The 14,407-nt window shown below is 41.6% G+C and overlaps 1 protein-coding gene across 1 annotated transcript in view; it reads right to left on the bottom strand.

The window, feature by feature from the left end:
- Positions 1-13,448, bottom strand: part of PARD3B (par-3 family cell polarity regulator beta) — a 411,926-nt gene extending 398,478 nt beyond the window's left edge. Inside the window, exon 1 of the mRNA XM_054381001.1 lies at positions 13,329-13,448. Within this exon, the coding sequence (XP_054236976.1) occupies positions 13,329-13,448 (120 nt within the window). The remainder of the gene's footprint in view (positions 1-13,328) is intronic.
- Between the last annotated feature and the right edge of the window lie 959 nt (positions 13,449-14,407).

A 14,407-nucleotide genomic window follows, 5' to 3' on the forward strand; every position in this document is an offset into this window, starting at 1 on the left:
AACCACGAATTAATGCTCCAAAAACACCACCAACAGCAAAAAGACAAAACACTAAAAATTCATTAAGTAAGCTTTAGCAAAATTACAATATTAACGTTTCATCAAATTGTAGCTTGTACCTTGACTATTAACTTTCATATTTGTCTAAAACCATCATGTAAAAACTGTAATAATTCACATTCAGTTCAAAAATGAAGTTTTTTTAATTCCCAATTAAAGGAAACTCCTTCCCACAAAAATGTGTCTGTGATTCCATCACTTTCCCCCTAGACTGCAGAAAAATATTTTTCACTGACAAAAAAAAAAAGTAGTATGAAATTTATCATGCATACAATGTTTCAAAACTAAAAAAACATTTTGAAGAATGTTAATCCACCACAACCTATTTCAAGCAAACCACTGCCTGTAAAATGGTACATGAAGCTAAGACCTGCACTGTCAAGCCTACTTATGAACACTAACATCCTGGATTTTGCTATACCATCAAGATGGGTGGGGTTTTCCCCTCTAAAATTCCTATTGATAAGCCAAACAGTTAATCTCTAAATACACAATACATAAAAGGGATCATTTCAGACCAGAAAAATGGAAGACACTTACAATCACCACAGCATTCACACGTGAGTGACAGCTAAACATAAAGACACATCAAGCATTCAGCCATCTGGAAAGAATCTGGTATATTTTTCATATTGTCTATTCTCAAACCTTTAAGGCAAGAGTCAGAGGTTGACCAAGACTTCCACATAGTGAAATGCTCATTTCGTATCTACAGCCATCAATGAACTGCAGCACAAACAATAAGCCAGACTCATCCACTGTCATCGAATTCAAAAGAGGGTTGTGTCATACCAAGACAAACAATGTCACATACATCTAGCAATACACACACATTTGAAACATCTGAAGTTACCAAAAAAGACCTACTTAATGTTGTCCCAGTGTCTTTGACTATGGCTTATTTAATACAATGATGCTGGCAATGAATGTGAGTTTTGTTCTTCCAGACAGGAAAGAACACAATGGCAACATACATAGCTGCAAAATTCATGATATAAAAAACCCCAAAACCAAAGTAGGCATTCAGCCTCTATTCATTGTTAAATAGCAATGAACATTATTGCAGCAAAACAAAAAAAAAAAAAAAATCTTGCAAGTACAGCTATCAGATACCTGGGACAAGGAGAGAGAAGTGTAATACAGCCTAACTTTAGCACTACATTTTTCATACTATGTGAAAGGTATAATAAAAAAAAGCACACTGAATATACAAAAGCAAGCCACCTATTCCTTTCAATTTCTCACTGCAATTACTGCCCCACAACACACAACATCCAATTTAAATGGTAGATGGCCTAAATCAACATTTTTCCAGACTCAAGGATGAAGGGGGTCAACACTGGCATACTCTCATCTGATCCATCTGACTTCAAGTCAAAGTATACAAGAAAGATAAGAGCTTAGAGCAATTTCTGTTGACAGTTTTGAAAAATTACTGGATTGAATACAACAATAATCATAAGGAGGAAAAAGCCCTCAGATGTAATAAATTTAAAATGCACAGTCCATGAGTGTTTTTCCAATTTGTGAGTTATGTTGAGTATTTCAAGCAAAAATTAGTTCTTAACTTTGTTATTTGTAAAGCCAGTGGAGTGGTATCTATGAGGGGTTTTCAGGTAAAGTTAATACCTCCCATCAGTCCGCAGATGAATGAGAGCTATCCAAACAGAAGACTTCTCCGTATTTTCAAGTGCTAATCTTGCCTAACATAAAGGAGAAATTATTTATCAGTGACAGGACAGACTCCAATATTAGATTTTTAACTTTTTTACCCCACACAAATATCTACTTTTTTTCAAAAAGTAGTATCTATCTTCCTGTTTCACAACAGTCCAAACAACGCCTGCTGCTACTACGCAAACACTGTTTTTTCTCTATGCACGATGTCAAAATGTCAACGAACCATTCACTATTCAGCTTTCCACTCTTCAGGGAGTTTTTTCTTTTTGTAAATTATAATTCCAGGGACTCCTGAAACATTTATTCAGAATACTTTCACTACAACCAGCAGGCAAAAATTAACTGTGAATTTGCAGCAAGTATGTTTTTCAAAAGAGTCTAATTCAGTGGGAGCTGGGCATGGTAAATGCTTTCAGTCCTTGCAAAAATTCAGCAAGTTTTTCTTCCCCACAAAAGACACTGGAAGATTCAATTCAAGGGAGCAATCTCCTTTCCAATCTTCTATTTTTTTGGGGTAGACAAAGACCAGATTGAGGTGCCAAAAGCAGATGATGACAGCCAAACTTCCAACACCAAAAAAATAAAAATACTGGAAGGCTGTACTGCCATCCAATGAGATCTAGACAGGCTGGAGAGCTCAGCAAAGGTGAACCTCATGAAGTTCAGTAAGGACAAGCACAGAGTTCTCCATCTGGGAAGGAATAACACGAGGCACCAGTACAGACTACGGGTCGTCCTGCTGGAAAGCAGCTCCATGGAGGAAGACCTTGGGAGTTCTAGTGGACAAAAAGTTATCCATGGGACAGCAATATGCACCTTGTGGCCAAGTGGCCACAAGGTGCAGAAGAAAAACGTGTTTCAGCAGGTCTAGGGAGGCTCTCCTGCCCCTCTACTCTGCCCTGGTGAGACCACACCTGAAACAGTGTCCAGTTTTGGGCTCCCCAATTAATTCAAGAGAGACAAGGATCTGCTGGAGTCCAGTGAAGAGATATGAAGGTAACTGCAGGATTAAAACATCTCTCCTATGAAGAAAGGCTGAGAGTACTAGGGCTGTTTCATCTTGAGAAGGCTGAGAGGAGATCTTATGAATGCCTATAAATATATGAGTGGTGGATGTCAAGATGAATATGATAAATCTTTTTCATGTTGCCAATGATGGGACAAGGAAGAAGAGGTACAAGAACACAGGAGGTTCCACCTCAAAATGAGGAGACATTTCTTTATGGTGAGGGTGACAGAGCACTGGAACAGACTCCCCAGAGAGGCTGTGGCATCTCCTTCTCTGTAGACTTTCAAAACCCAGCTGGATGTATTCCTGCCCTAGGTGATCCTGCTTTAGGTTGGACTCTATGATCTCTAAAGGTCCCTTCCAATCCCTAACATTCTATGATTCCATGATTTGTCTCATTTGCCTGCAAGCTTAATAAACACTGATTTTTTTTTTTCCCTAAATGAAAGCCCTCTGAAGTCTTCACTTAGAAAAAAAAAAAAAATGTCCTGTATGACTTCTGGTTTCCATACAGTTTACGTGAAAGCCTAGCTCACAGTTCAAGTGAAACACAACATAGTTAAAAAGAACTTCTTTAATTTATTTTAAAAGCAGAGATTGTTTTAGTTAAGAAAAAAAACCGTACAGGTGAGAGGTAGTACAATTATCCAATTTACTGATGACAAATACGACACAGGCTGAAGAACCAAAAGAGGAAATTACCCTCTGTTTTGTCCTGGATAGACTGAGGAACAGTTTTCATCAAACTGCATAGGCTTTACCCATGAAAAAGAAAACATATGACAAAGACTTTCAAGGCTTAAACTACTGCAAAATGGCAAGCTCACCTTGATCAGATTTGTAAAACCCATGAATTACTTCTATTTTCAGAAGAGCTACTGGCACATTGTCACAAGTAGCTTTGTTTATTGCTTCCTCTACTCCTGCACTACTATATTTGTCCTACATTTGCAGTGTTCAGCATCCAGGATAAATTCAACAAATATCCTAAGATGAGAACCCTCCATTAAAAATCCTTTCTGAAATAGTTTTAAAAGCCTTATAGAACAGGCTAGAATCACAATTTCGATAGTTGCTCAACCAGGGATCCATAGGAACGATTCTGCAACTGATCTCTAGGCAGGAATTACAGTGTCAGCATATGTAATTCTGAACAAGCTGGGGAGGAACAAGTTAATTAGAGTTCTAGGCCACGTAGTATCTTCCTTACTCATACAGCTCATCACTTACAAAAGGTCTCTATCCAAATCAGCCTGCAGCCAGCACTTCCACTAACAGTAAAGTGTTAAGCCTTAAGTTTGCAGTCAGCTTTCACTTTTGGCTTGTGCTCAGAAACAAGAAAGCAAGCAGAAAACGTTAGTAGAAAGCTTTATAACACAAAAGACAGCCATCAAATCTAGCACCAAATTAGTATTTCCGACAAGCATCACAGTGGATAAAAGCGGGCCACTAAGAACCACATTCAACAAAAAATGCCAGACCTATAGAAACTGCAGTGAACAGTACCTACATTCAGTAGTAGACTGGGGAAAATTGTAAAATAGTCATCACGAGTAACATCCAGCACTGCAAGACTACCAAAAAGGTTAGGAAAGACCATGTCTTGGGTTTAGGCCCAGAGATAGTAAAACTCCACAAGGCCTCTCACACAACTGCTCCCCAAGCCCTCTTCACCTCACCCCAGTAGGATCGGAAGGGTAAATTGGGAGCAAAATGCAAATCCCTCAGGTTGAAATAAGAAGAATTTAATAGAACAGTACAAAGCACAAAGAAAAGGGGAATAACAATGACACAAACCAATCCATATGTAAAGGGAGTGAGCAACCAGCTCACTCAATGCTTTTCCCCACACCGGAACCCACTGACCAAGCCAGTCTTCACCTGAAGTAGGAGGCATGACATGGTATGGAATAGCCCACTGGCTGGTTCAGAGGGCTATGCTGGGGGTAGCCCCACCCAACTTCTTGGGAGAAAAATAACCCTATACTAGCCAAACTCATGACACTCAAAACTTCTCATTAGAGAAGAAACATAAACAAGGAGCAAAATAAGCACCGGCATTTATAAATATGCATTTAAGTCTGCCTGCCCCACTGCTGCAGAGTGGTACATGCTTGTTCTCAACTCGTCACATTCTGTAGCAGCTGAAGACCACCTGTCTGCTTACTGTGAGGACAGAAACAAGTAACAGCAGCTTTCAGGGAAATGGGAAAACACTAAGTACTTTATCACTACCATTCACAGGTAATGGGAAGGCATGAATTCCTGCCCAAATTAAAATAATCCTCAACTGCAGGATGGTCTACAGCTAGGTAGACCAAGGTCCATTCCAGAGTCAGCACAAGTCCATCACATACAGGGGATTTACCCACTTATGACTTAGGACTTGTCTCTCCTTCAAAATAGAGACATGCTGAACTGTAACATTTTGTAGCTGAAACTACTCTTAACATGTATATTGACATATAAATTAAAATAACCATGAGATTATTATATCAAGTAGTTTTTCCTCCTTTCAGAAAAACCCACAACTTAAGATACTCAGGTTTTGACAATAAGGACAAGACCAATTGGACTGATGAGAATGGTGGATTGATGAGAATGACATAGTATCTTCTATAACAATCTGAAAGTCTTCTATGGTTTTAGTGAAGAGTGATTAACACAGGAACTGATTAGTGATAGAACAAAATAAAGCCACACAGTTTTCCAGAAATGCAGGTCTTGGAGCTGCTTTGGATTGTACCAAATTCTCTTTTAGTCTAAGCATCCTGTTTTCTTCTACTGATGAAGAAATTAGTGCAGTTTGGTATGAAAAAATGGTAGAGAGGGTATATATTACAATTTACCAATAGCTAGTATTTATTGGGAATCTGAAAAACATTCTATCAGACAAGCTGTACTGCAAAACCATTTGGCTCACTGGAGCCCCATCTTTAAAGCTGAAACGCCAGCCAGGAAAACAAAGAGCCCAGAGCCAGTTGTTATTAGCCTCTACCCATCCAACTGAATTCTTGGATTCCAAATACAAATCTTTGTTAGACTACAATCATTCATCTTCCTCTCTATCTACCACCCATACAAGTGCTATACTTATTACCAGCTCTAAGCAGCATGCTCAGTCAAGCATTCTGTAGGGGGAGGGAGGTTTCACACATAGTAATCAATAAAGAAAAACACTGAATTAAGAAGTCTCGCTGCAGCAACAAATGCTGCCAGTACATTCCTTTGAAGCCAACAAGCAACTTATCTGAAACTCCCAGTTCAAAAGTATTCCCAAGAACAAATCTAAGCACTTGAGTGCTACAACAAAACAAAGTCATCAGTTCTGAATGGATGTACTGGTGGCATAAAAATTACAGGTTCAGACTAGAAAGATTCGGATGACAAAAATACTACAATAGTGCCTGGAGGTGCTAATGTAGGTTACAATACACTACAATACTAGTTAACGTAGGCTAATATTTAATGGAGGTGTCTATAGCATAATCACTACACATAAAAAAAAAAAAAGCTTACAGAATTGTCTTGAATATTTCCTCTTTAGGATAATGGTCAAAAAGTCATGTCCGGTGCATTTAGTAATTTCTTACAATACAAAATTTTATTTATGAATAAGGTCTTGAAGTAATCCTATGTAACAAATAAGGTACTGATGATAAGACTTACAGAGCTACCACATAAACATATAACCTGAAGAAAGATGCAACAAGTACTGCATAGACTTTCTTCTTCAAAAAAAGGTTCCTGTAACATGGATTTTTCTAATTTTTTGTATGAAGTGGCTTTCTCAGTTTACCAATGTATCAAGGGTACAATCTATCCAGTGGAATTTTGACGTCCATTTTTATCAACAAATTGTTCACCAGAGGCAGAACAAGAGGACACAGTCTCAAGCTGCACCAGGGGAAGTTTAGGCTTGAGGTGAGGAGAGAGTTCTTGACAGAAAGAGCGATTGGCCAGTGGAACGGGCTGCCCGGGGAGGCAGTTCAGTCATCTTCCTGGAGGTGCTCAAAAAAAGACTGGATGTGGCACTTGGAGCCATGGTTTAGTTGTCGTGTGGTGTTAGGTATTAGGTAATAGGTTGGACTTGATGATCTCTGAGGTCTTTCCCAACCTGGTTGATTCTGTGATTTTGTGTAATAAGCCTATCATTTCTGTTTATAGTCAGTTATCTGACATAAAATGGTTATATTTTTATGCACAAGCAAGACTCAAGAATTAAACATTAAAACACAAAGGAGAATCTGTTTTCAACAATACTAATTGCTTAAGACCTCTAGTGTCATCACATTCATTAAGGATTCATAGTCATCTTAATAGGGGGCTAGAGGAAATTTTCAATAATGAAGCAATAGGTCTTCATACCCAGTAAAGCTGCAGTTAAGACATCAGTATCATTAGGAAAGCCTAAAGAATGTTCTGCTCAATAGGGGAGGAAATCTGTTGCTTCAGAAGCAGCATGACTTTGCACAGTATCGTACCATGCAACTGACCTGTCATACTGAGCAAGTAAGGAGGAAAATATAGTCATACAACGTGAACCATTATTCCCAAATAATTGTATCTATTAATAAAAAAAATTAAAATAATTTAAGAAAAAAAACACATTTTGGAGAAAATGCCAACGGAATACAACCCTCCAATTTCAAATCCTATTAAAAAAAAATAAAGCAAAAGCACCGCCCAGTTCCATCCTAGGCCAGAAGAATTTTTTTTTTTAATGTTAAGACTACCATAATACATGGTGCTTCCCATGTTGAAATTACATACAAGAACACCACCATTTGGGGGTTGAATTCCCTCTTAACAAAGTCATACAAGACTACCTTGACCTGACCTTCAAGCGCAATAGGAAGTCACTACCAAGAGCTCTGTTCTGTTCTTCAGTGGTTTCCTTCTATGACAGTTTTAGCACTCAGTTACTACAAAATCTTTGCTGTCTCTCACATGATAACAAGTGTATTACTCTACCTTTAAAAAGGACTAAATACTTACGATTTGTCTGAAACCAAAAAGATGTTCATAGCAAACAATTGCTTTCAAAACTTTCCACATTCACCTTCTAAAGAAATCCATTATGTTTTTGCAAACAATTTTTGTAAGCATAGAGTTTAAAGTCAAAATAAGTCATCATTTTCCCCACCCCCAATGTTTTCAGAGAAACTACAGGAACATTTAGTACTCATTCTGCTTGCTGGCTGATTTACAACAGCAATACATCAGCCCAGAAAACTAATTGTCATGCTGTGTGGCAAGCAAGAATGGAAAGAAAGGGGAAATGTATTTTACTACTAGGAGTCAGAAAATTGTATATACTGTCAAACGTGCTCTTTAAATGCAACAAATTTGGGAAAGATCACCAATACAACCCAAACAACCCACTACTTTTGCTCTAACAAAAAAAAAAGCACCATTCTGGAATCAACTTAGTCCCTGTATTACCACTTCCTACTCAGACAGACTGGAAATTAAAATTACCACTGCCATTCCTGAATCAGCTGCTGGCTTCTGCATATTCTTAATGGCAACACACGCTATAATGCCCATAAGTACTGGCGATTGAGTCTCTAAAAGACAGTTTGACTAAATTTGACCATGGCAGCAGTCCTAAAGGGAGGTCCAAAAAGGCTGTGGAAGTGAGACACTCAAGAATTTAACTGTGCTTAAAATGACATACTTCAAACTAATAATTTAGAAAGTTGCAGTGTCTATTAATTATGCACCATGCCTTCCATGCCCTACCCATTCAACTGGCTTCTACCAACAAGACTTCAGACAGCTGAAGCAGTCACTTCAATCAAGTCATCTAGGTAAGCACCATGCACGCAAACATGAGTAAATCAATACACAGATGATAAACACCACTTCTCCATGTCTAGCTCTGCCAGAGAGATAAAAAACATCTGGAACAGCAAGATGCTTTTCTATTTTTTCCTGGGAAAAGTTTCACTGCAGCTTGAAGAAAAGCCATTGTGAATTTCACTTGCTAGTCCCACAGCTATTCTTTTCCCTGTGTGAACATCATGTTCTGTCCCAACAGAATTAAAGGCCTTGGAGTTAGCAAACCAGCATCCCTGGCTGAACCAAAGGCTTCTCTTCAAAGCTGGTAATCCAAGTATTGCCTGCTACTTGAGGGAAGTGGCATTTCAAACAGGAAAAGTAAGAGCACAATGGTGTGTTTAGCTCAAATACATTTAGTCCCCTATGCATTGAGGCGTTGTTTTCAGTAAGACCATGCAGAGCCAGACAACAACACAAGAGCAAATGGAAACCTTCAGTGCTGACCCAGAACACCTTTTTCTCCCTCTGTCATCCACATACTCAGGGAGAAAAACAAAGAAAGAAAGAAAACAAAACAAACCACAACAATGAAAAAAGCCCAACAACAAGCAAAAGGTATCTCAATTCACTGGAAACAATCAATGAGATACCTTGTCTGCATCCAAGGACTGTGCTTTATAGCCACAGTGAAGCAAACAGTAACAAGAGGAACTGTAACTCCAGTATTGTGCAGTAGATCTGCTCTCACTCAAGCAAAGAATCCTAAATACAACAGATGATATGCAGGTGCTCCCTGAGGCACCACAAATGCCAAGTTACAAGAAACACTGAGGGACTGGGCTGACAATAAGGAATCATTAATCCTACTGCATCTACCTCTCAGCAGGATGCCATACATATACATACACATTACTGAACACTGAAGAGCAACAAAAGCAGGTCTGGAGTCATAAAAAAATTCCAAACATTCATTTTACTGAAACACAAGCTACTTTCTCAGATGACAGTCACTTCCCTGAAAATTTACATAAAACTCTCACAAAACAAATGATCATTAAAATGTTCTTAAACATCTAAGCCTATTTATATAATGAAATTCCAGAGCACAGAAATCTTGCAATTGATGCTGTAATACAGACAACAGTTCTTAAGTCCAGTTACTTGTATCTTCTAGTGAATCAGACAAGATCTACCCATTCAGAACTGCAACAGTACCTCTAGAACTCAGTAAGCATCAAAAAATAATCACTCTTTCTCAGCTGAAACTAGCCCAGTATCTTCCATTAACAGAGCAACTGAGCCTTCATGACCAAACATTACTAATGCAGCTGAGCTGTGAAACTAAATCAAACTTGGTAAGAAAATTCAGCAGCTACAACTACCAACTGCCTGCAGTTGTCAGCTACTTACCCGTAGTCTCACAGAAATGAGTGACCTAGCCATTTACTGCACGAACTTTCCTCTCATTACAAGTACAAAGAAGTGCTGAGTACTTTAAACCAACTACAGAACTTTGAATATTTTACAATATACATGAATATCCTAATCTCATATCTACCCCTTTACCAGAGAAGTGACTGAAGTGTAATAGAAAAACAAAGTTTCCAGAACAACTCTCAAAATACCAAAAAACAAAACAAAAAAAAAAAAAAACAAAAAAAAATCACCCAAAAAACCAAACCGCCACCACCCACCAAAACCACACATCTTTGGGTATCTGACATTTACATAACTAATACAAATTTCACAGATCTTCTATCCTAGATACCTTTTTCATTTTCAATTCTACATCTGTGAAAGATATTCCTTGGACCAATTTTGCTCCCTCTTCCAAAGACTATGGACGCTTTAACACCACCATTTTCCACTTAGTTATTTTAGAAGACTTTAACACTTGAAAGAAGTATTACATAGAGAATACTTAACATGCCAACAGAAACAGCATTCTGCCACAGGAAGTATTCCAAACATTCTAAATATTTTGAAAAGAAAACAAATCTTCACTTATCGTTAATAAAAACCTGTTTAGGTGCCCATACCTCACAGCAGATTTTAGCTGACTGTCTTGAGAAAATCCCATTCTCTGTAAGATTGTATATTTTTGTAAATAAAGTTTAGAAAGAGTCTATAGAAAGAAAATGTTAGAGACAAAAACTCTCAAAGTAATGAAATGAGTTGTTTGCAACTTCTGTATGATCTATTTTACCAAACCCAAACTTTACCTAAGGAAAGAGCATTAACCTCAAATGATGCTTGTCAAGGTAAGAAGAAATTATCTATTTATCTTTTTGACTAGTTCCACTGCAAATCATGTGGACTGAAAACTGACTCATCAATGAAAGCACTGCAAGAGATTGTTTACTTGAATGAAAACCCGTTCTCTATTTTTCAGGTCATTAGGTTGCTTCCCTGCCTTTCTACATGTCCTTGTAGAAGCTCTTTATCACCATTACTCAAGGTGATCTACAATTTCTGAACAAGATGGCCTGGATTCACTTTCTCCCTTTACGATGCAGAATAAGGAACTCAATACTTCTACACGGAAATAGGCAGGAGAAAAGAAAAAAGTTTTATTTGCCAAGGCAAGAAATGCAGTAGTCAGAAATGTGAACTCTGGCCTCTGCGTGTCCTATAGGGAAGGCTGAGTGATTTTGAACTCATACTGAAGGGGGCATAGGAGATGACTACTTAGCATCAAAATAATTTTCTTTAAATATTACCTAAACAGTAAATTGGGTACAAAATCATGAGAAACTAATTGGACTGTAGCATATCTTAAATGTCTGGCTTTTATCTGAACCGTTCTCATGCTGTCAGAATTTCTGTCCTACACATTTCCTATTGGGCTGTATCAAAAATGCCTGACCAGCAGATCAAGCAGGGTGATTCCGCCACTTTGCTCTGGTGAGACCTCGATACAGGAAGGACATGGATCTGACGGAGCAGGTCCAGAGGAGGGCCATGGGAATGATCAGGAGGTTGGAGCACCTCTGCTACAAAGACAGGTTGAGAGAGCTGGGGCTGTTCAGCCTGGAGAAGAGAAGGCTCTGGGGGAGACCTAAAAGCGACCTTCCAGTACATGAAGGGGGGTCTACAAGAAGGATGGAGAGAGACTGTTTACAAAGGCCTGTAGTGATAGGACAAGGGGAAATGGCTTCAAACTAGAGAAGGTCAGATTTAGATTGGATGTTAGGAACAAGTTCCTTACCATGAGGGTAGTGGAACACTGGAACAGGTTGCCCAGAGAGATGATTGGGGCCCCATCCCTTGAGATATACAAGGTCAGGCTTGACAGGGCTCTGGGCAACCTGATCTAGTTGAGAATGCCCCTGCTTACTGCAGAAGGGATTGGACTAGATGACCTTTCGAAGTCCCTTCCAACCCAGACCATTCTGTGATTCTGTAATAGTCAGAGCCTTACCTAGAAATGCAGACACTCTCCTCTCTAAAGAAAAAGAGAAAAAGAAAAAGGAGAGAGAGAAGGAAAGGTATTTGGACCATTTACATAAAAACTTTGTAGGCCACCTTTCAACTGTAATCATGAGGCTAATTCCAATGTCATCACAAGTGCAAATCAAAGTTGAAATAAAATTTTACATTTCAAACTTCTAAGTTCAGCTCTGCTGAAACAAGTAATTCTGTTTCTGATAAACTCCATTCCTGAACAGAAACCATATGTCTTTTAGTACTCTGAACCATAGTTCAGTGCAAAAGATCACACCGACCGTTGGCTGTAACGGCATCGAGAATTCTATGAACATTTTGCAATTATTACAAACTTTCAGTGTACATCAGGAAAAAGACTTTTCATACAAAATATCTGTCAAGCTGTATATATCTCAAGGCAGGTTAAAGCACAACATTTGTTAAGAATGTCTAACATGGTGACCAGTATGTCTAACACAGAGCAGTCTTAGCTGTTCATGATGGATTTCAGGTAATCAGAAGCAAGTTTCTCTCAAAACAAACCTGCATGAACAAGAATTTTACTTCCAGTTTTGCATTCAGGATATCAAACAATTGATTTTGCACAGACAAAACCAGCACAGAGCATAAACCAGATATGCTGTTTGCTGTAGTTTTTCTTTTTACTCAGATGTCTTGGGAGGATGGACAATCCTGCATTCCGGGCTTGTAACTAGAATCATTTTCGCAAAGCAGTATTTGCAATACTAGGCCTTTCATCAATATTAAACAGTATCCCATTAGCCTTGAGCACCTGCCTCTTACAGAGAAAGAAAAAAAGTATTTTATGCTCAATTAGGTACAACCTAAGAAAAACTGGAACTCCTTTCATGCTTTCAAGGAAGTCACATACCCATGCAGATAGCACCAAGCAGAGCAGCTGATGCCAGAAAGCACAAGCTTTAATGGAAACAAAAGTTATGTTTGTGTCTGTATCAAGTTTCTTAGTGACTATACAGTCCTAACACCATGAGAAACCTTAAAAGGTCTAAAATAAGCGGTGCTAGCTTCTTCACTGAGCAGAGCAGGCTCTCAGACCGCCGCATCAGCTGCTCATCCGAGCTATCTGGCAGGGGGATCCGCAGCACGGCCCACGCAAGACGGGTGCCACCAAAACCATGCCCCGTGAGCCCCACGACCGCGGGGCCCGGCACCCCAGCCCCCGTGCCGCCGGTCGGCCGTTAGCCGACCCACCGGCCGCCCTTGGCGCCGGCCCCAGGCCTTCCCCCCGGACCACCCCTGGCGCCGGCCGCCCCTCACCCCGCAGGCCGGCTCCGTACAGAGCCCGGTTCGGCCCCCCGGGCGGACAACAGCGGGCCCACGCCCTCACCTTCTCCTGGGCCTTGCGGTAGCGCTGCAGGGCCTGCTGGGTCAGGTCCCGCACGCGGAGCTGCCCATCCTTGCAGGGCACCACGATCCCCGTCCGCCCGAAACACACGGTCACTTTCATCTCAGCGGCCCGCCATGCCCTGCGCGCAGCGAAACGGTGCCCGCCGTGCGGGCCTGCGCGGCCGGGGGCTGGGGGAGCGGCGCAGGTGCGGGAGCGCAGCGGAGCCGGCAGGTGCCTGTCCCAGGCCCGCGGCGCGGCGGGGGCGGGCCGGCAGGTGCGCGCGGAGCCCCGCGGCTGCGCCTCACCGCACGCGGGCAGCGCCGGGAGCGAGGCCGCGGCCGGCGGCCTCCTTCCGCCGCGGCGGGCCGCTGTGCCCGCCCCTCCCCGCCCGGCTCTCCGGGGAGGCGCGGGCCGGACCGGGCGGGGCGGCCTCGTACGGCGGGGCGGCTGGGGGTGCAGCGGCGCCGGGCAGGCCGGGCCGCGCTGGGCTTAAAGGAGCCGCGGTGCGCCGTGGGGCTCGCTGCTTCGCATAGCCCACGCTGTGCAAAGCGAGGTAACCCTGCGCCCTTCCTTTGTGCAGCCTGGGCACTGGTGCTCACCGCAGCCCCCACGCTGTGCAAGGCACCCCCGCAGGTGTGCCCGGGCAGCAGTACTTTTGCCTAGCAGCACTCTGTTCAGTCTTCTTGGGCAGTGCCTGGCACAAAAAGCAGTCTCGTACGAGGCATTACGCTGGAACACACGGTCCTGCGGGGGCATGACACTTGAGCGTGCCCTTACATGCTTAGCAGCCCTCCCTGTACCACAGCACGCTCCTCACTGCACATCCTCCTGGCAGAGCACAGGGCTTTCACACACCAACCAGGCTCTTGTCACGCAAAATACAGCTAGAGAGGAGTAACTTGCACCCCAGTGCACTATCAGGGCCACAGAAAGGCCCTTGCCCTGCCAAACAGTGAAATGTGCACAGGGATGTGGTGCCCACCCCAGACCTACTGAGGCAGTGACACAAGACTTCATACACACCTTGCTATACCATGCAGCAGTTTACAGGCACTCCTAAGCATCCTGTTTACTCTGCA

This window comes from Indicator indicator, chromosome 5 (genome assembly GCF_027791375.1).
Source record: "Indicator indicator isolate 239-I01 chromosome 5, UM_Iind_1.1, whole genome shotgun sequence".
Lineage (NCBI taxonomy): Eukaryota > Metazoa > Chordata > Aves > Piciformes > Indicatoridae > Indicator > Indicator indicator.